Source organism: Melopsittacus undulatus, chromosome 18, assembly GCF_012275295.1.
Source record: "Melopsittacus undulatus isolate bMelUnd1 chromosome 18, bMelUnd1.mat.Z, whole genome shotgun sequence".
Classification (NCBI taxonomy): Eukaryota; Metazoa; Chordata; class Aves; order Psittaciformes; family Psittaculidae; genus Melopsittacus; species Melopsittacus undulatus.
Window position 1 is genome coordinate 537712 of NC_047544.1, and position 21862 is coordinate 559573.

Here is a 21862-nt window from a genome sequence, read left to right on the forward strand (position 1 = left end):
GCCCTGATCCAGCTCTGGGCCCATAACACCAGAGGGATGTGGAGCTGCTGGAGTGAGGGTAGAGGAGGCCATGGAGCTGCTGCGAGGGCTGGAGCAGCTCTGCTCTGGAGCCAGGCTGAGAGAGCTGGGCTGGGGCAGCCTGGACAAGAGAAGGCTCCTGAAGGGGAGACCTGAGAGCAGCCCCAGTGCCTAAAGGGGCTGCAGGAAAGCTGGAGAGGGGCTTGGGACAAGGGCCTGTAGGGACAGGCCAAGGGGAATGGCTTGAACCTGCCCAAGAGAGGGGAGACTGAGCTGAGCTCTTAGGCAGAAGCTGTTCCCTGTGAGGGTGCTGAGGCGCTGGCACAGGGTGCCCAGAGAAGCTGTGGCTGCCCCATCCCTGGCAGTGCTCAAGGCCAGGTTGGACACAGGGGCTTGGAGCAGCTGCTCCAGTGGAAGGGGTTGGGGTTGGAGCTGGTTGAGCTTTAAGGTCCCTTCCAACCCCAACCAGTCAATAACCCAATGGGCTGATGTCACCACCCAGTCCCTTGGAAGCAGTGTTCCCTCCCCAGAGCCCTGCTGTTGGTGCCATAGCAAGCTGGGAGCTACACCCCAGTGCCATGGGGCTCCCCAAGCTGCAGCACCCCCACCAGCCCAATGCACTGAGGACGATGCTTTGCCCACTGCTGGATGTGGCTTTATTGAGGAGGTGACAGCGATGCTGCCATCAGGGCTGGCACATCAGGGTTTGTGAGCACCCTTGTGCTGCTCAGCACCGGCTGCAGGATGCTTGCTGCCACCATCACCACTGATGTGCAAGCCCTGGAAGGGGTTTATCAGCTTCATAGCCAAATAACCCTGTGGTGAGAGACAAGAGAAGCTCAGGGGGGGGCTCAATGGGTGGTGATGGGGGTAAGGGGGGTGCTGAGCCCCCTGTGCTCACCGGGGCCGCATAGACGAAGGTGAGGAGCAGTGCAAAGAGCAGCAGCAGTGCCAGGCTCAGGCTGATGCAGCCGCGGTGCTGCCGCCACAGCCCATGGCGCAGGGTGCGCAGCGGTGCCTGCACCCACAGGAAGGACCAATCCGGCCGCCTGTGGGGACACCCAGACCTCCCTGCAGTGCATGGGTTGGGGGAGCTGCTCATGGGGAATGAGCTGGGGGTGCTGATGGAGCTGAGCATGAGCAGCTTGTGTCCAGGCAGCCTCCAGCATCCTGGCCTGGATCAGCACCAGTGCAGCAGCAGGGCCAGGGCAGGGATTGTGCCCCTGTGCTGGGCACTGGGGAGGCTGCACCTGGAATCCTGTGCTCAGCTCTGGGCCCCTCACTGCAAGAGAGACCTTGAGGGGCTGGAGCGGGGCCAGAGAAGGGAACAGAGCTGGAGCAGGGCCTGGAGCACAAGAGATGGGGAAGGGCTGAAGGAGCTGAGGGGTTCAGATGGAGAAGAGAAGGCTCAGGGGGGACGTGATGGCTCCCTCCAAGTGCCTGCAGGAGGATGGAGCCAGGAGGGGCTGGGCTCTGCTCCCAAGGAACAAGGGATGGGACAAGAGAGAACAGCCTCAAGCTGCACCAGGGCAGGTTTAGATGGAGCTGAGGAACAATTCCTGCCCCACAGGGTGCTCAGGCATTGGAACAGGCTGCCCAGGGCAGGGCTGCAGGCACCGGCCCTGCAAGGGTTCACCCCCCTCAGTGCCATGGGGCAGTGCAGGGTAAGGCTCGGACCAGATTCTCGCAGCACTCACACCGGCGGCGGCAGCGTCGGGTACGCGTTGGGCTCCTCTCGGGCTCTCCCCGCCGGCCGCTCCGCTGCCTCCTTCGCCGTCAGCAGCTCCAGGCTCAGCTCCAGCTTCCCCTGCAGTGATTGGGGGGTAGGGGCTGAGCCCCCAGCCCCGCAGCCCCCGAGCCCCCAACCCCGAGCCCCCGGCCCCGCACTCACCGTGAGCCGCCGCTCTCCGCCGCTGTTGGCCTCGCAGGGCCACCAGCCCCGGGCCTGGCGCTGCCGGAACAGGGACACGGGGGGTGGGCTCCGCGGCCGCCCCCAGCGCCTCCGGCCGCCCCCCCGCAGGGCGCAGGAGCGGGCGTGCGGAGCCGGACGGGGCATCCGCCTCAGGTCCAGCTCCAGCGTTCCTGGGGACGGAGCGGGGGGAGAATGCTGAGAGCGAGTGCGTCCATCACCCGTGGGTGCTGCCAGCAGGTGTGGGTGCTCCTGTCACCCATGGGTGCTGCCCTTCACTTGGGTGCTCCTCATCACTAGTGGTTGCTCCCGTCACCCATGGGTGCTGCCAGCAGGTGTGGGTGCTGCCATCACCCTTGGGTGCTGCTGTCACCCGTGGGTGCTTCCCATCAGTTGTGGGTGCTCCCGTCACCCATGGGTGCTGCTGTCAGCTGTGAGTGCTCCTCATCACTAGTGGGTGCTGCCCTTCACTTATGGGTGCTCCTCATCACTAGTGCATGCTTCCCATAACTTGTAGGTGCTCCCCCTTACCCATGGATGCTCCCACCACTTGTAGGTGCTCCCCATCACCCATGAGTGTCCCCAGGGACCAGGGGGCAGGGAAGTGTCTCCCACCTAGGAAATCATCAGCCGAGAACTTGTCGTTGTCCCACACCTGCAGGATGAGCTTCGGGGGCACCTTCAGCACCGTCTGATCCAGGCTCCAGAAATGCTTCTGTGACAGCAGGGATGTGGGGGGGGGGGGGATTACACGAGGTCCCCCCCACGTCCCCTGGGCCCCCCCCCCCCGGGCACCCCTCACCTTGGCAGGCAGCACGCAGCGCTGCTCGGCCGCCAGGTACTCGAAGGGGAACACGAAGCGCCAGTTGAAGGAGCCCGACCCGTCCAACGAGCGGTAATGCACATCCGTGCGCTGCCGCTGGTCCTCCAGCCCGTCCAGCCACCTGCGGGTTAGGGTTAGGGTCCAACCCTAACCTGCATCCCTAGGGTGCAACCCTAACATGCATCCCTAGGGTCCAACCCTAACGTGCATCCCTAGGGTCCAACCCTAACCTGCATCCCTCTGGTCCAACCCTAACCTGCATCCCTAGGGTCCAACCCTAACCTGCATCCCTAGGGTCCAACCCTAACCTGCATCCCTAGGGTCCAACCCTAACCTGCATCCCTAGGGTCCAACCCTAACCTGCATCCCTAAGGTGCAACCTTAACCTGCATCCCTAGGGTCCAACCCTAACCTGCATCCCTAGGGTGCAACCATAACCTGCATCCCTAGGGTCCAATCCTAACCTGCATCCCTCGGGTCCAACCCTAACCTGCATCCCTAGGGTGCAACCCTAACCTGCATCCCTAGGGTGCAACCCTAACCTGCATCCCTAAGGTCCAACCCTAACCTGCATCCCCAGGGTCCAACCCTAACCTGCATCCCTAGGGTGCAACCCTAACCTCCATCCCTAGGGTCCAACCCTAACCTGCATCCCTAGGCTCCAACCCTAACCTGCATCCCTAGGGTGCAACCATAACCTGCATCCCTAGGGTTCAATCCTAACCTGCATCCCTCTGGTCCAACCCTAACCTGCATCCCTAGGGTCCAACCCTAACCTGCATCCCTAGGGTGCAACCCTAACCTGCATCCCTCTGGTCCAACCCTAACCTGCATCCCTGGGGTCCAACCCTAACCTGCATCCCTAGGGTCCAACCCTAACCTGCATCCCTAGGGTCCAACCATAACCTGCATCCCTAGGGTGCAACCCTAACCTCCATCCCTAGGGTCCAACCCTAACCTGCATCCCTAGGGTCCAACCCTAACCTGCATCCCTAGGGTGCAACCATAACCTGCATCCCTAGGGTCCAACCCTAACCTGCATCCCACCCCAAGCCCCCTCCGTGCCCCCACCTCACCCCACGATGTAGATATCGCTCATCTGCTGCCCCAGGAGGTTCGTGTCCCCCGGAACCACGTCCCGAGCGTTCCACACCACACAGCGCAGCTCGTACCTGGGGGCAGGGGTAAGGGGGTGTCACCTTCACACCCCCCCATGCACCCCCGGGGTGGCCCCGTCCCGTCCGTGGGGTATTGGAAGGTGGGGGGGGTCTCACTTCTGTGGCTTGCGGGGGGTGATGTCCACCGGGGGGCCTGGGGGGCCGAGGTTCATGGGGAACACATCGACCCACATCTGCACCTTGCCCTGCATGGGGGGGGGGGGTGGGAGAGGCACCACAGGGTGTCCCCAGCACCCACACACAGCACCCCTGGGTGCCCTGGGGTCTCTGTCACACCCCAAGGGCATCATCCCCTTGGCATCCCCCCTGTCATCCCAATGTCCCCAAGCCCTAGCATCCTTTCATACCCCATGGTCCCACTCATGTCCTCATCATCCCACTGTCCCCATCACACCAGGGTCCCTGTCATGTCTCCGTTAACCCCTCCCAGCATCCCTCCCTGCCCTGGTGTCCCCATCACCCTAAGGTTCCCTATTGTACCCCTGGCAACACCTTACACCCCAAGACCCCATCACCCCAAGGTCTCCATTGTCTCCCTGGCATCCCTTATACTCAAGGCCCCTTTCACCCCAAGATCCATGCTGTCCTCCTGGCATCCTGTTATACCCAAGGTCCCATCACCATGAGGTCCCCATCATCCCCCTGTCCCCCCCTTTCACCCCAAGGTCCCATCACCATGAGGTCCCCATCATCCCCCTGTCCCCCCCTTTCACCCCAAGGTCCCATCACCATGAGGTCCCCATCATCCCCCTGTCCCCCCCTTTCACCCCAAGGTCCCATCACCATGAGGTCCCCATCATCCCCCTGTCCCCCACTTTCACCCCAAGGTCCCATCACCATGAGGTCCCCATCATCCCCCTGTCCCCCCCTTACACCCATCACCCCAGTGTCCCCCCCGTCACCCCGAGGGTCCCCATCACCCCTCCATCACCTGCTCCAGCCCGGGCTGGGTGCTGCAGTACAGGGTGCGTGTCTCCAGGTGCTCGGGGACGAGGTGACAGGCACGGAGCACATGCAGGGCCAGGCGCTCACGGGGCACCCCATGGTGCTGGTGCTGGGGGGGGCCGCTCTCTGTAGGGCTGAGCCGTCACCATGGGCAGGCTCCAGCCCCACACACACCCCCCCAGGCCCCAGCACCCACCGAAGTGGCTGAGGAGGAAGCTGTGGTCCCCAAAGGTGACTGCGGTGCCCTCGGTGTTGAACTCGGGTGCTGGCAGCCCCTGGGTGCGGGCAAAGTGCTCCAGTGTCTGGCTGGGGGAGAGCTGATCCCTCCAGCACCCGGGGCCGGCGCTGTGGGGGCAATGGGACAATGCGGAGCTCCATGTACCCGACACAGCTTCATCCCCTTGTTCCATCCTCATCATAGGACTATGGAATGGTTTGGGTTGGAAGGGGCCTTAAAGCTCATCCAGCATCTTGGACAGGGACCCCTTCCACTGGAGCAGCTGCTCCAAGCCCCTGTGTCCAACCTGGCCTTGAGCACTGCCAGGGATGGGGCAGCCACAGCTTCTCCATTCAACCCATTCCAGTGTCTTCAATGGAGGAACTACCCAAGACCCCATCCCAGTCCCCCCTCATGCCCATTCCCAGGCCCAGCTCCATCCTCCTGATGCCCCCAGTGTCACCCACGTGCAGTACAGCGCGGGCAGCCCGCAGTGGGCACGGAAGCGGGAGAGGAGCCGGTTCTCCAGGTCGATGGTGGTGGTGCCAATCTCCTGGTCGGGTGGCACCAGGTCATAGTCCAGCAGGGACACCCGCAGGTCCTTTTCCAGTGGGATGGTGCCCGTCAGCTCGAACAGCCTGGTAGTGGGGGTGACAGGCAGTGCTGGGGCTGGTACCCACTGGTATGGGCATTGGGACCTGTAGGAATGGGGCTGCTGGCACAGGGACTTGGTTGCATGAGGACTTGGTGGCAGGGAGACCTTCCAGGATGGACAATGGGGCAATGAGGACCTGCTGGTGTGGGGAACGGAGACATGATGGCACAGGGATCCATCAGCATAGGGAATGGGGATCTGATGGCATGAGGACCTGCTGGTATGGGAAGGAGGTCCTGGTGGCATGGGGAACGGGGATGTGCCGGCATGGAAACCTGCTGGCATGGGGAATGGGGCTTGATGGCACAGGGCTCCACCAGCATGGGGAATGGAGACCTGGTGGCAGAGTAATTGGGGACCTGGAGGCTCAGGCACCTTCTGGCACAGGGAATGGGGACCTGGTGGCACAGTGATGCAGTAACATGGGGACCTGGTGCCACAGGGACAAACTGACACAGAGACATGGGCATGGGGACCAACACCCCCGTGGGCACCTCCTCTCATTCCCAGTGCCCCCATGGCTGGCACCCACCCCATCCTTACCTCCCAAACACGGGCTCCAGGGTGTTGGGCACGTACTGGTCCCGCTGCCCCAGCGTCTGTGCCCCCAGTGACACACGGACATAGGGATCACACTGCAGCAGGAGGGATGCTCAGAGCAGCACAGGGGGAAAGGGGGGACCCATCCCAGCGCCCATGGGTGCCCGTACCAGCCCGTTCCTGTCGCGGGGGGGGAGCTCGAAGGCTCGCACCACATAGACCCTAACGAGGCAGCGCTGGGGCTGGCTGGGGGGCAGCGGCTGGAAGCGGCGCGGCGGCGGCGGCTCCGACGGGTCCTCGGGCAGGGGGTACAGGAGGAAGAGCCCCTGGGAGCCGGCGGCCGTAGCACCGAGGGGTGCCCCGGACCCGGCCCCGGGGCCCTTTGGAGCTCGTACCTACCTTGAGCTCGGCCACCGGCTGCGGGTCCTCCCCCGGCCCCCCGGTGGTGGATCCCGGGGGGAACAACGGGAAGGAGCGGCAGAAATCCTGCAGGCCCTCGAACTCCGGCACCGCCTCCAGCTCACAGCTGTAGATCTGGGGCAGGGACTGTCCTCGCCCCCATCCTCATCCCCATCATCATTCCCATCCTCGTCCTCATCCCCATTCCCATTCTCACCCCCATCCTCATCCCCATTCCCATCCTTGCCCCCATCCTTATCTCCATTCCCATTCCTCATCCCCATTCCCATTCTCACCCCCATCCTCATCCCCATTCCTATCCTTGCCCCTATCCTTATCTCCATTCCCATCCTCACCCCCATCCTTATCTCCATTCCCATCCTTGTCCTCATCCTCATCCCCATTCCCATCCTCATCCCCATCCTTATCTCCATTCCCATCCTCATCCTTGTCCCCATTCCCATCCACATCCCCATCCACATCCTCATCCTTAACCTCATACCCATTCCCATTCTCTTTCTCATTCCTGCCCTCTTCCTGTCCCCAGCCCCATTTTGGTGCTTCATTCCACCCCATCCCATCCGATCCCCTTCTTTATCCTTGTCCCCATCCCATCTTCATCCCTGTCCTTGTCCTCACCTCATCTTCAGCCTTGTCCCTGTCCCCAGCCTGTTCCCATCCCAATCTCCATCCCTGACCTTGTCCCCATCCCTGTCCTGTCCCAAGGATATCACTGCCCTCTTCATCCTGTTCCCATCCCTCACCTCATCCTTACCTGATCTTCATCCCTCTCCCCATCTGTGTCCTTGTCTCCAACCACCCCTGTCCCATCCCATCCCATCCCACCCCATCTCCATCCCTGTCCCTATCCCCATCCCCACCCCTGCTCAGGTGCCCAGCCTCTGCCCCACCTTCAGTCTGTCCCTGCTTGTCCCCCGCCGGCTCTTTGCCGTGTCCCCCAGGGCTGCATAGAACTTGCTCCACCAGTCATCCTCCTCCTCCCCTTCACCCTCCTGTGCCTGCAGGGAGCGGGGTGAGATGGGGACAGGGACAGGAACAGGGACAGGAACAGGGTGTCCGTCCCTGGTGTCCCCCGTGTCCCCATCCCTGTGCCCACCTCGTCCTCAGCCTTCATCTTGCTGATGATCTCGGGCAGTAGCTGCAGCAGCAAAGGGGGTTGCTCAGGGAAACTGAGGCACAGGGATGGACCCCCAGGGTGCCATGGATCCAGGGACTCACCCAACTTATCCTGCCCCGAGGAGCGGCTGTGGGGAGCAGAGAGGTGAATAACCATCCAGGAGATGGGAGCGTGGAGCAGGATGGGGCAGGATGGAGCAGGATGGGGTTGGGTGGATGTGATGATTGGGATGGGGCAGGGATGGGGTGGAAGAGGATGGATGGGTTGGATGGAGTAGGATGGGGTGGAATGGGATGGATGGGCTGGAATAAAATGGATGGATTGGATGGAGTAGAATGGGATGGATGGGGTGAAATGGGATGGATGGGATGGGATGGAATGGAATGGGTGGGATGAGATGGATGGGATTGGATCGATGGCATGGAATGGGATGGGATGGAGTGTGGCAGATGGGATGGGGTGGGATGGGATGTGATGTGGTGGGATGGATGTTGTGAATGGGATGGGGTGGAATGGGATGTGATGTGGTGGGATGGGTGTGCTGAATGGGATGTGATGGGATGTGGTAGGGTGGATGGGTTGGGATGGATGTTATGGATGGGATGGAATGGATGTGATGGATGGATGGATGGGGTAGGATGGGGAGGCAGTAGGGTTGTGCAGAGCCATACAGGAGCCATGGGATGAGACGGGGCTGGGTTGATGTGGATGGGAACAGGGATGGGATGGGCTGGGGCAGAGCCGTACCGGAGCCGTGCCGGGGGCCGGGGGGGTGCCCGTGCTGCTGCCCCAGCCCCCGCACACGGGTCTGCCCCACCTCGGGCCGGTACCCGAAGTCCCGCACGTCCAACACCCGCAGCCGCACGGGCGGCATCAGCTCCTCGTCCAGGGGTAGGCTCTGCGGGCAGGCTCAGGCTCAGCCCCGGTGCCAGCGGCAGCCCAGGGGGTGCAGGGCTCCCCCCCCCCCGCTCACCAGGACCAGCAGGAAGGCGTTGATGGGGAAGTTGGGGTTGGAAGCGGGGTCGGGAATGGGGGGGGTCCGCAGGACACGGCCCCCGCAATGCACCTCCAGGCTGGGGGCGCGCACGCTGCTGCGCAGCCCCCGCAGCCCCCACGCCAGCACCTGGGGGGGGACATCGGCGTTGTCACCCCCGTTACAGAGGGTGCCGGTCCCATCCTCGTCTTGTCTTCATCCCTCTGTGCCTGGCCCTGGCTTCAGCCCTGTCCTTGTCCCCATCCCCAGGACCTTCATCACTGTCCCCATCCCTGTCCCATTCCTGTCCACATCATGTCACGTCCCTGTTCCCACCCCATTCCTCATCCCAGACGTTGTCCGTCCTGTCTTTATCCCTGTTCCAACCCATGTCCTGTCCCCAGCCACCCCTCTCCCCATCCCTCTCCCTGTCCTTATCCCTGTCCCCTTCTTCATCCCTTTCCCCATCCCTGTTCCCACCCCAGACATTGTCCATCCTGCCTTCATCCCTGTCCCCATCCCTGTCCTTGTACCCTACCCCAGAACCTTCATCTTGCCCCTGTCCCCAGCCTGTTCTCCCAAACACCATCTTGAACCACATCCTCATCCTACCTCCATCCCCGTTCCCATCCCATTCCCCATTGCATCACTCTCCCTTTTCCTATCTTGTTCCCACCCTATTCCCCATCCCAGACCTTCTCCATCCTGTCTTCAACCCTGTACCAATCCATGTCCTTATTCCCAGCCGCCCTTCATCCCATCCCATCCCCTTCCTCATCCCTGTCCCTGTTCCTCACCTCCAGCGCCACCGGCCTCAGCAGGGGCCGCACATCCATAGGGACACTGAAGACCCCCTGCCTCCAAGGGGGGGAGCTGACCTGCTCCAGGGCCCCATCCTGCCGGGGGTGGGGACACCACGATGACGATGGGACCTGGGTGCCCCCCCCCGACCCCCCTGCAGCCCCTCACCTCGGTGTCGTGCAGCAGCTCAAAGGCAGCCAACAGCTCCCCGGCGGGTCCCCCAGTGCCCTGCAGTGGGTGACGCTGGAGCCGGGGGGGCCTCCGGCGCCCCACATCCAACCAAACATCTGGGGTGCACACGCTCCTCCCCAGGAAAGCACCAGCACCCTGCAAGGCATCGCTTGGGCATGGGTGCTCCCTGCACCCATGGGTGCCCCCCAACCGTGGGTACCGTACCCCTCCATCCTGGTCGAACACCTCCACCACCACAGCGGGGGGCTCATCCTGGACCCCCCGGGGGTCCCCATAGAGCAGCACCCGATGGAAAAGCAGCGTCTGGTCCCAAAGCGGGTCCAGGGTGCGGGGCAGCACCCGTGTGCTCTGGCTGATGTACACGAAGGAGACGTGTGCGACGGGGTCTGGGTGACAGAGACACCATCAGCACCATGGGTGCCCCCCGGGGTGGGCACCAGGGGATGGGGGGTCCCACCTGCAGTGGACTTTGTGCCTCTGGGCGACAGCTCCAGCGCCTGGAAGATGTAACAGCGGAGCTGGAAGACGTTGGGTTCTGTGGGAGAGGCAGGAGCTGGGAGAGGAGCCTGAGACCCCCCCGGGCTGCCCCGGACCCCCCCGTGCCCCCGGGGGCTCACGCTGGAAGGTGCAGAGGATGAGGGGCAGCGGCTGCTTCGGGCCGGGCTGGCACAAGCGCCGTGTCCTCCGCTGCGCTGCAGGCGGCTCCTCCTCCCCGGCCGGCTCCTCCGTGCCCTGCGGGGGGTGGGATGTGGGGTGCGGAGTCCCCATGGTCCTGCTGTCACCCAGACCCGCATCCCGCTGCCCCATGTCCTGGTTACCCAGGGTTGCTCCATCCCCACACCGCTCCATCCCTCTGTGACCCTAATGGTCCCTCATCCACCCCTCCCTCCTTTTGTCCATCCCCCCATCTCTCTGTCCCTGCATCCCTCTCATCTACATTCCTCCCTCCCCACCATCCCTCCATCCTTCTCTCTCTCTCCCTCATCCATCCCTCGATCCCTCTGACCCTCCATCCCTTCTTCATCCCTATCCCTGCATCATTCCACCCCTCCATCTATTTGTTCTTCCATCCTTCCATTCCTCTCTCCATCCCTCCCTCCATCCCCCCATCCCTCCATCCCTCTGTCCCTGCATCCCTTATCCATCATTCCACCCCTCCATCTATTTGCTCCTCCATCCCTCTGTCCCTCCATTCCTCTGTCCCAGCATCCCTCATCCATCCTCCATCCCTCCACCACCTGTCCCCCAGCCGCCCCTCCGTGTCCCATCCCGTACCGGGGACCCCTCGAGGAGGAAGAGGGGCGCCACGGACGGGGTCTGCTCGGGCACCATGTGCCGGTGCCAGCAGCGCCGCCGGCAAACGTCCCCTGCCCGCGGCTTCAGGTGGAAGCGGCTGCTCCATAAGGATCCGTATTCCCAGGCCTCGGAGCCGGCAGCAGACTCGGTTCTGTGCTGTGGGGACACGGGGGGGCAGGAGACAGGGTGGGAAGAGGACAGCGTCGTATGGGGACAGGGTGGTACAGGGGGATGTACAGGGCTGCTCGCACCCTTGCACTGCTGGGTGGGCAAAGGCATGGTCCTGCCACCCAATCCTGCCACCCCATCCCTGCCACCCCATCCCTGTTATCCCCATTGTGCCACCTCCATCCCTGCCACCCTCATCCCTGTCATTCCCACCCTGCCACCCCATCCCTGTTATCCCCCTTGTGCCACCTCCATCCCTGTCCCCTCATCCCTGTCATCCCCACCCTGCCACCCTCATCCCTGCCACCACATCCCTGCTATGCCCATCCCTGCCACCCCAATTCATGTCACCCCCATTCTTCCACCCCATCCCTCCCCCCCTGTCCCTGCCACCCCCATCCCCACCACCGCATCCCCATCCCCATGGCCCGGACCAGCTGCAGGAAGGTGGCCACATCCTGCTCCGGTCCCTGCGCGCCGGGGTCCCTGCGGCGGGTGCGCAGCCAGCGCCGGCGCCGGTGTGTGTGGTAGGTCTTCTCTGTGGGGTGCCATGCTGCCGGGGGGCTGTCGGGGACCACGCTCGCCCCATACTCCCAACCTGCGGCACCCGGTGTCACCATCACCACCATCACCATCACCACCATCACCACCACCCAATGGGGTCACCCCTCACCAGCCTCATCCACGGCCCCCATCACATCCACTCTCCAGCCGTCGGTGACGTGCCATCCTTGGGGACACAGCACCTCCTCCTTGGGGGGCACCTCCACACCGCTCTGCAAAGCCAGGCTGGAGCTGAGCCCTGATGCACTCGTGTCACCCGCTGCTGTCCCCACACTGTCACCCACTCACGGCATCGGTGCTGGCCACGGTAGCGGGTCCCCAGTCCCCCCCAGGCCGCCGGCTCTCGTTCTCATAGACCTCCTCCAGCACCTCACCCATGTTGGTCTCTGTGTCCAGCAGCAGCCTGGGGCAGGGGGACACGAGGGGACAACGGTGGTGCCATCACCCTCACTGGGGTCCCCTCGGGTGTCACCACCCCCCCATGCACCCACCGGCGCTGGGGCTCCACGGTCCAGGCTCCATCCCAGCGCCAGCCCTTGGGGGGCCGGATGCGGTGCCTCGGGACCACGGCTCTGCCCGCACCGTCGGAGAAGCTCGGGGAGCCGGGGAGCCCTCGGGGCCCCCACTTGCCCCAGAGCTTGGTCTGGTTCTCATACTGGGGACGGGAGAACAGGGGTGAGGGGAGCTTGGGGGGGGGGGGGGTTCATTGTGTGCCCCCCATTGGCACTCACGGTCTCGGCGTAGATGCGCAGGGAGCCCTCGATGAGCCGGGGCAGGGCTCCGCTGTCAGCCACCGGCCCCAGCCACAGGCGCAGCCGCAGCTGGGCATGGATGTCCCCGGAGCCCTGCGCATCATGGGGGGTGAGGGCAGGGGGACATGGGGGGGAACATGGGGGGGGTGTGTGGAGGTCTAAAGGGACATAGAGGGGACAAGAAGGGGATGTGGAGGGGATAGGGAGGGATATAGAGAGGGGATATTGAGCGGACACATGGGAGGGGATGGGAAGATGTAGAGGGGACACAGATGGGACATGGAGCAGACATGGATGGGATGTGGAAGGGGACATTGAGAGGAGACATGGAGTGAAAAGAAGGGACATGAAGAGGATGTATTGGGGCACAAAGGGGATATGGAGCAGACATGGAGGGAACACAGAGGGGCATAGGGGGGACATGGGGAAGATATAAAGGAGACACAGGAGGGACATGGAGCAGAAATGAAGAGGATGTGGTGGGGACATGGGGAAAGTCTAGAGAGGGGACATGGAGGAGAACAGAAGGGACATGGAGGTGACATAGAGAGGGAACCTGGAGGGGAGCAGAGGAGACATGGAAGGGAAATAGAAGGGCACAGAGGGGACATGGAGCAGACATGGAAGGGACACAGAGGGAACACTGAGGGTGATGTGGAAGAGTTACAGAGGGGACATGGATGGGACATGGAGAGGACATGGACAAGACACAAAGGGGAGGTGGAGAGGACACAGACAGGACACAGGCAGCACGGAGGGGCTGTGGTGTTCCTACCGTCAGGAACAGTGTCTGGAGCCTCCCGCAGGACCTGCCGCAGGCACTGGGGCTGCTCCGGGAGAACATGATGTCAGGGGCAGGGATGCGGGCACAGGCCACGCGCCGCTCACCCCGCAGCATCCACAGCAGCACATCGGGGACAGCGGCTTGTGGCTGTGGGGACAGAGACACAGCGGTGGGCTGAGACCGGGCACAGCTCATCACAGTGATGAGCCCTGGCTGCCCCCATATCCTCACCTCCACAGCCATTGCAACAGGCTGAGACCGGGCACAGTTCATCACAGTGATGAGCCCCAGATCCCCCCATATCCTCACCTCCACAGTCATTGCAGCAGGCTGAGACTGGGCACAACTCATCACAGTGATGATCCCCAGCTGCCCCCATATCCTCACCTCCACAGCCATTGCAGCAGGCTGAGACCGGGCACAACTCATCACAGCAATGATCCCCATCTCCCCCCATGTCCTCACCTCCACTGCCATTGCAGTAGGCTGAGACCAGGCACAACTCAACACAGCGATGATCCCCATCTCCCCCTGTATCCTCACCTCCACAGCCAGTGCTCCCATGCTCTGCAGCCAGGCCTCGGCCATGGGCAGCAGTGTGGCCCATCCAGCCCTCGGGGGCATCGATGCCGCCGCTGCCACGCGCCGCAACAAGTGGATCCGTGCGGCACGGAGATGGGTGTCCAGGGGTGTTGGGGTGGGCTGAGCCTCCAGCTGCAGCAGCACCCGCCTGTGAACACATCCCCCACCCAAAGCACCCCGGTTTGACCCAAAAATGCCACATTTTACCCCAAAAATGCTTCATTTCCACCTCTCCAAAATACAGTTCCTGCCCCAAAAATCCACCCCAAATGCCCCATTTTCCTCCACTCCATACCCCATTTTCCATTTCCATTGTCCCATTTTCACCCTCAAGATCCCATTGTCCTCAAAAACGCCTCATTTCCTCTTCCAATACCTCATTTCTCTCCCAAATACCCCATTTTCCTTCCCCCAATCCCCTATTTCCCCTCCATTGTCCCGTTGTCCTTTAGAATTCCCCATTCCCCACCCAAATAGCAATTCCTCCACCCAATACCCAATTTTCCCATCCGTTGTCCCATTGTCACCCCCAAAGTCCCGTTTTCCTCTAAAATTCCTCATTTTCCCCCCATATACCCCATTCCTCCCCCCAAATACCCCATCTCCCCATCCCAAACACGGGTTTCCCCCCTTCTTTGTGACCCCCATATCTCCTTATTGACCTGCAGTCCTGTGCCAGCTCCCGCAGCAGCCTCCTGCCGATGTCCCCCTCGGTGTCCCCATGGGCTCTCCGGAGCTCCACCACGTTCTTCTCCTATCGGAATTCCCTCCGTAACCATTCCCAACCGGGAATGTGTGTGTATGGAGACGCGGATCACATCCCCCCCCATCCCCATCACCCATGGGTGCTCACCAGCCGCTGGCACATGGCACGCAGGAGGTTTAGAGCATCCCAACGGTGCGCAGCATCCTCCCAAGCCGAAGTGACGGCGGCCACCGGCTTGTCCCCGTACCACGGCAGGTAATGGTAGCGGTTGCCTGCATCCAGAGGGCGCTGAGTATCCCATGGGATGCGCATCCCATCCCATCCAGCTCCCTGCTCACCATCAAAGACGGGACACCCGTGCGGGGTGATGGAGGCGGCCGGCTTGCAGGTGACATCGCCCGTGTCCCCATGGTTGCCCAGGCTGAGCTCGAAGCGCAGGAGCTCAGGTCCCGCTGGTACCATGGTGGCCGAGTAGAAGACCCCGCAGAGCCCGAACCGGTGGCGGGGTAGGTGAGACTGGGGCAGAAATAGGGTGAAAATACCCCAAAATGGTCAAATTCCAGTCAAAATAAGGCAGAAAAACCCCGGGGATGGCATCACCCACCTGCACCCGGATGATGTCCTCCTGGTTAATGGTGCCGCGCTGGTGCCCATCTGGGGTCCCCATATGGGTGCTGAGCTCCAGTAACACCCTGCCCCGATAAGCCACGTTGGTGTCCTGTAAAATAAGGGTGGGGGTGGCTGGGTCTTGTGTGTCCCCCCCCAAATTGGGGCTATTCCCATCCTGCCAATGCTCACAGTGCTGGATGTCCTGGCAGCATCCGCCCGGGGACCATAGAAGGGGAGGAAGCTGGGTCCAAAGCAGGGTAAAAAGCCGGGGGTCCCCTCTGGGGATGAAAAAGGGGGGTTAAAAGGGGGGGGGTTTAGGTGCTGGGGACCCCCCCAACCCATGGGTGCACCCTGCTCACCTTCAAGCTCAGCACCAGCAGAGGAGATGTGGGAGAGGTGGAGGGTGGCAGTGCCCAGGACCTTGCTGCTGCGGGGCCTATGGGTGGGCAATGAAAGGGATGGGGGGTCCCCTATAAATAGGGGGTTCCCCCCCAAAAAGGGGTCCCCCCAAACTGGGGAGGTGCCCAAAAAACAAGGGGATGCCACAGAAAATGGGGTTCCCCCCAAATGGGGTTCTCCTAAAATCGGGGGAGTCCCCCTAAAATGCGGGATGCTCCAAAACCAAGGGGATGCCCCAAAAGCAGAGGTTCCCCCACTTACCCGCTGAGGATGGCCAACTGGATCTCATCACAGATAGGGGGCAGCTTTCGAAAGACACAAAAGCAGGATGGTGGGGGGGTGTTGAAATGGGGGTGCCCCCCACTTTTTGGGGTACCTTTTTGGGGTACCCCCTCACTGAGGGGGGGGGGATGCAGGAGGAACCTCACCCGCAATGGGAAGAAGAAGACCTCGTTCCACACCGGGTTGGGGCTTGGGGGCATCACTCGGGTGCAGAGCTGCGTTGGGCAGAGCCATGAGCCCCTCACCGCGGCATCGGGCCCCCCTTTCCCCCCCCCCCCCCATGGCTCCGTACCCACCGTCCTGCCCGCAAAGCCGGCCCGCACCGCAGCAGCCACGAAGCTCCTCTTGCCTCTGACCGAGGGGAGGCACTGCACGGCCGGCTCCGCTGCACCGGGATGGGGAGAGGTTGGCAATGGGGGGTGCCCATGATCCAAACCCACACAAACCCCCCAAAACCAACCCAAAACCAATGCAAACCCTCCCCAACCCTCCAACCCCCCCTAAAACCAACCCCAAAACCAACCAACCCCCCCAATACCAATCCAAAACCAACCAATCCCCCAAATTAATCCAAACCTAGCCAAAACTTACCCCAAACCAACAAGAACTACCTCCAAAATCAAACCAAAACCAGCCCAAACCGACCCAAATCCAACCAAGACTGCCTTCAAAACCCTCCCAAAACCCCTCAAAACCCTCCCAAAACCAACCCCAAATTCCCCAAAACTCAGCTAAAGCCTACCCAAACCTGACCAAAACCACCTCCAAACCCAACCCAAAATCAAACCAAAACCAACCCAAACCCCCCCCCAAAGCCACACCAAAACCCACCCAAAACTCATCCAAAAGCTACCCAAATCCAACCAAAACCACCTCCAAAATCCACCCAAAACCCTCCCCAAACCCCACTCAAACCCCTCCCACCCCCCCCCCCCCCAAACCCAACCCAAAATCCCTTAAACCAACCCAAAACGCTCCCAAACCCCCTCAAAGCCCCCAAACCCCCTCAAAGCCCCCAGACCCCCCCAGACCCACCCAGGGGCAGGTCCTCGGCACGGTAGATGCGGAGCTGCAGTGTGGCAGCACATGGCGGTGGCTGCAGCAGATTGGCCTCCACATCCTTGTCTCCCTCCGGCTCCTCCTGCTCCTTATGGGGGTATATGGGACAATGGGGATCCCCCCCCCCCATATCCATGGGGTGTTTGTGGGGATGGGGGGATGTGGGGCTCACCGGCACCGGCTCTCCGGCACGGAGCACGGCCATGCTCACACGGAGGTACCCACGGGAGCCGGCATCGGGGTGCCGGGGATCCTGTAGGCTCAGCCACTTCCAGCTCAAGCTGTGTCCTGGGATGATGGAGACCCCATTGGCACCCTGCTGTCACCCCAGTGTCACCCTGCTGTCACCCCAACCCTCCCACCTACCTGGTGCGTGGTAGATGGTGCCGATGTCCAGCTGTGGTGGTGGCAAAGGGGGTGAGAGCTGAACCATAGGGGGATGCCCCATTCCCAAGTCATGTCCTCACCTGGAAGACGCCGATGATGGCTTTGGAGCGGATGGATTTGGAGTTCAGCACCTGTGACAGGAGGGGGGATACAGCATCAGCACCACCCCAATGTCCCCATCCCCTTTGGTGCCACCAGTGCCATCCCGGACCTGGATGCGGATGGGCTCCATCATCAGCTGCTCCAGTGTCTGGTGGAAACTTTGGCAAAACACCTGGAAAACAGGCAAAAAGGGGGTGAAGGTGGAGCAAGGGGACAGCAGCACATCCCTATGTCCCCTCCCCACTGTCACCTCGTTGTAGTAGGGGTTGTTCCCCACACGGATCCTGGTCCTGAAGCGGTGCTGGCCGATGAAGACCGTCACCACCGGCTTGATGTTATTGCCCTGGAGCCGGTGGCCCTCGATGACCCTCACCCGTACCTATGGGACAGCAACACGGTGGTCACTGGGTGCGATGTCACCTCTGGGTACCACTGCACCCATGGGTGCTGTACCTGGAACTCCTCTTTACTCCCGGCCGGGGGCTTGCTGGGGTGCATGGGTGGCACTGGTGACACTGTTGGTGGTGGCACCCATCGTTGCATGGGGACTGTGGCATCTCCAGCCTTGCCACGGGGGTTGTAGGAGCAGCGAAGGGTGATGGTGCACTGCAAAAGGATGGGTGGCACCCCAGACCGTGCTGGTGGCACCCTGGGGTGCTGCTGGGGGGGTGCATTGTGGGGTGCTCACCCCTGTGGGCTGTCCCTTGGGGTCCAGCAGTGAGACTTGGCTTAGGGACAATGGCAGCTCCGGGTTGGCCACCAACTGGTCCAGTGACACCACAGCAGACCCCAGGTCCCTGCGGGGAAAGAGGGGACAAAGTGAGGGTGCCCACACTAGGGATGGTCCCCCCAGGGTGCCCACCCATGGGTGCCACTCACCCCTGGGGTGCCGGCTGGCCCCAGTGCCGCAGGCGCAGGCTCAGGCTGGATGTGGGGTGCAGGGGACGCGCACCCAGTGGCCATGCCAGTGTCTATGGTGGGAGGGACAGAGGTGACAAGGGCTCAGTGGGGTGACATTAGCATCCCTGTGTCACCGGAGCCCCCCTGGGGTCACCTCACCTCATTCCATGTGGGACTGTGCTCCTCTGGCACCACCCGGGTGCTCCGGGGGACACCTGGGAGGGGGAACACGGTGCTGGCACATCATGGGTGCTGGCACATCATGGGTGCTGTCCCCATTGATGGCTGGCACCATGATGCCACCATGAGGTGTTCCCCCCTTGTCCCCAATGGTACCTCTGAAGCGGGCAGACACGTGTACACCGGGCCCGGAACCGGTGGCCCCGGGGATGCTGGCACTGGCCACCAGCAGCCGCAGCATGGCCACATCCCCAGTGCCACGATGCCACCGAGCTGCTGTCACCCGGCTGTTGTCACCATGGTGATGGGATGTGTTCCAGAAGGGCACCGGTGGTACCAAGATGCTACGATTGCTGTCACGGGGGGTTGCTGGGTACCCACATCCCCGTGTCACTGTGTGGCCATGTCCATGCTGTGTCCGCGTGGGTGTCCGTGTGTCACGGTGTCCCGGTGTCCCCATGCCCATGTGTATCTGTGTCACTGGGTCACCGTGCCCATGTGTGCCCATAGAATCATAGAACAGTGTGGGCTGGAAAGGACCTTAAGATCATCCAGTTCCAACCCCTCTGCCATGGGCAGGGACACCTCACACTAAACCATGGCACCCAAGGCTTCATCCAACCTGGCCTTGAACACTGCCAGGGATGGAGCATTCACAGCCTCCCTGGGCAACCCATTCCAGTGCCTCAGCACCCTAACAGTAAAGAACTTCTTCCTTATATCAAATCTAAACCTCTGCTGTTTCAGTTTGAACCCGTTATCCCTTGTCCCATCCCTACAGTCCCTGATGAAGAGTCCATCCCCAGCATCCCTATAGCCCCATGTCCATGTGTCCCAATATCCTTATGTCCCCATGCCCCTGTGTCACTGTATCCCCATGTCCTGTATCCATATATCCTCAATTATACTGTATTCCCATCTGTGTGCCCCCGTGTCCCTGTATCCATGTATCCCAATGTCTGTGTGTCCCCATGTCCCTGTATCCATGTATCCCAATGTCTGTATGTCCCCATATCCCTGTATCCATGTATCCCAATGTCCGTGTGTCCCCGTGTCCCTGTATCCACGTATCCCAATGTCTGTGTGTCCCCATATCCCTGTATCCATGTATCCCAATGTCCGTGTGTCCCCGTGTGCCTGTATCCATGTATCCCAATGTCTGTGTGTCCCCATGTCCCTGTATCCCTGTATCCCAATGTCTGTATCCCCATGTCCCTGTATCCATGTATCCCAATGTCTGTGTGTCCCCATATCCCTGTATCCATGTATCCCAATGTCCGTGTGTCCCCGTGTGCCTGTATCCATGTATCCCAATGTCTGTGTGTCCCCATGTCCCTGTATCCATGTATCCCAATGTCCGTGTGTCCCCGTGTGCCTGTATCCATGTATCCCAATGTCTGCGTGTCCCCATGTCCCTGTATCCATGTATCCCAATGTCTGTGTGTCCCCATGTCCCTGTATCCATGTATCCCAATGTCTGCGTGTCCCCATGTCCCTGTATCCATGTATCCCAATGTCTGCGTGTCCCCATGTCCCTGTATCCATGTATCCCATGTCTGTGTGTCCCCATGTTCCTGTATCCATGTATCCCAATGTCTGTGTGTCCCCATGTCCCTGTATCCATGTATCCCAATGTCTGTGTCCCCATGTCCCCGTATCCCTGTATCCAAATGTCTGTGTGTCCCCATATCCCTGTATCCATGTATCCCAATGTCTGTGTCCCCATGTCCCTGTATCCATGTATCCCAATGTCTGTGTGTCCCCATATCCCTGTATCCATGTATCCCAATGTCTGTGTGTCCCCATGTCCCTGTATCCATGTATCCCAATGTCTGTGTGTCCCCATGTCCCTGTATCCATGTATCCCAATGTCTGTGTCCCCATGTCCCCGTATCCCTGTATCCAAATGTCTGTGTGTCCCCATATCCCTGTATCCATGTATCCCAATGTCTGTGTCCCCATGTCCCTGTATCCATGTATCCCAATGTCTGTGTGTCCCCATATCCCTGTATCCATGTATCCCAATGTCTGTGTGTCCCCATGTCCCTGTATCCATGTATCCCAATGTCTGTGTGTCCCCATGTCCCTGTATCCATGTATCCCAATGTCCGTGTGTCTCCATATCCCTGTATCCATGTATCCCAATGTCCGTGTGTCTCCATATCCCTGTATCCATGTATCCCAATGTCTGTGTGTCCCCATGTCCCTGTATCCATGTATCCCAATGTCTGCGTGTCCCCATGTCCCTGTATCCATGTATCCCATGTCTGTGTGTCCCCATGTCCCTGTATCCATGTATCCCAATGTCTGTGTGTCCCCATATCCCTGTATCCATGTACCCCAATGTCTGTGTCCCCATGTCCCTGTATCCATGTATCCCTGTCCCCATCCCCAGCCACAGACTCCGCTCCGCTCTATTCCACCCTCCACGTTTTACCCCCACCGCGCACGCGCAGAACCCGGGGTGGGCGGGGCTGTGTCCGCGCATGCGCAGCGGGCAGCGCGGGGTGGTGGCGGCCGTGAGGGGGGCCGGTCGCGCCATGTCGCGGCGGTAGCTGGGCCATGTCACAGCGGGGGGGGGACCGGGACCGGGATAGGGATCGGGATAGGGATAGGGATAGGGATCGGGATCGGGACCGGGATCGGGATCGGGACCGGGAGCTGCAGTGGTCGGCCCGGAGGATGGGGACGTCGCTGCTGCTGCAGCTGTCGGCGCACGAACGGGAGTTGGACCTCGTCTGCCTCGACCACAGCTACGCCAAGCCCTGGAGCGCACACCCCGATGCCAGCGCCGCCCGGCCCACACGGATGCTGTTCCTCACCCCGCGGAGGCAGCCCGGGGCTGGCCTGTGAGCGGGGGCTGGGGGGCCCGGGGGGGGATGTGGGGCCCAGGGGCCTGGGTTGAGGTGTGGGGCCTGAGGGGTCTGTGGGGATGAGGAGGGGTCTGTGGGGATGAGGAGGGGTCTGTGGGGGTGAGGAGGGGTCTGTGGGGGTGAGGAGAGGTCTGTGGTGAGATGTGGGGCCTGAGGGGTTGAAGGGCTTAGGGGGAGATGTGGGTCCGAGGGGCCTGTGGGGGGTATGTGGGGTTGAGGGGTCTAGGGGCAGATTGAGGGATGTCCTGTGGGGCTGTGAAGCATCTGTGGGGCTGGAGAAGGGCCCCCAGGGGTCTGTGGGGCAGGCTCGGAGGGTTATGTAGGCTGAGGGGTTGCTGAGAGCCTGAAGGAGATCTTGAGGGGCCTGTGTGGGTGTGGGGAGAGCCCTCAGGGCCTCTATGGGGGCTGAAGGGCTTATGGGGCAGGTTTGG

General features: G+C 61.6%; 1 protein-coding gene across 1 annotated transcript; it reads right to left on the minus strand.

The window, feature by feature from the left end:
* Positions 1-717: 717 nt before the first annotated feature.
* Positions 718-21100, minus strand: FER1L5 (fer-1 like family member 5). The gene is made up of 48 exons (XM_034070592.1): positions 20996-21100; positions 18358-18449; positions 18167-18275; positions 17932-18084; positions 17723-17857; positions 17588-17650; positions 17457-17507; positions 17356-17386; positions 17162-17277; positions 16966-17077; positions 16227-16315; positions 15910-15953; positions 15609-15685; positions 15439-15527; positions 15245-15358; positions 14979-15156; positions 14788-14912; positions 14597-14688; positions 13896-14082; positions 13344-13499; positions 12548-12661; positions 12308-12471; positions 12105-12219; positions 11926-12028; positions 11687-11850; positions 11064-11240; positions 10406-10520; positions 10246-10323; positions 9993-10174; positions 9593-9691; positions 8796-8945; positions 8625-8720; positions 7802-7843; positions 7596-7703; positions 6685-6819; positions 6456-6611; positions 6289-6380; positions 5558-5728; positions 5070-5218; positions 4860-4999; positions 4025-4113; positions 3827-3922; positions 2730-2871; positions 2543-2642; positions 1910-2100; positions 1716-1825; positions 920-1067; positions 718-834 (listed from the first exon to the last, which is right to left on the minus strand). Exons 1-48 carry the CDS (start codon positions 21098-21100, stop codon positions 718-720), a joined length of 5661 nt encoding a protein of 1886 aa, XP_033926483.1.
* Positions 21101-21862: the final 762 nt, after the last annotated feature.

Excerpts from the sequence above, each read along its gene's own strand:
- FER1L5 (XM_034070592.1), bottom strand. The coding sequence starts at position 21,100 with ATGGCGCGACCGGCCCCCCTCACGGCCGCCACCACCCCGCGCTGCCCG. Across the intron at positions 17,651-17,722 it reads CCTACTACAACGAGGTGACA|GTGTTTTGCCAAAGTTTCCA; the intron begins GTGGGGAGGGGA and ends CCTGTTTTCCAG. Across the intron at positions 1,068-1,715 it reads CCGACGCTGCCGCCGCCGGT|GCGGCCGGATTGGTCCTTCC; the intron begins GTGAGTGCTGCG and ends GTGTCCCCACAG.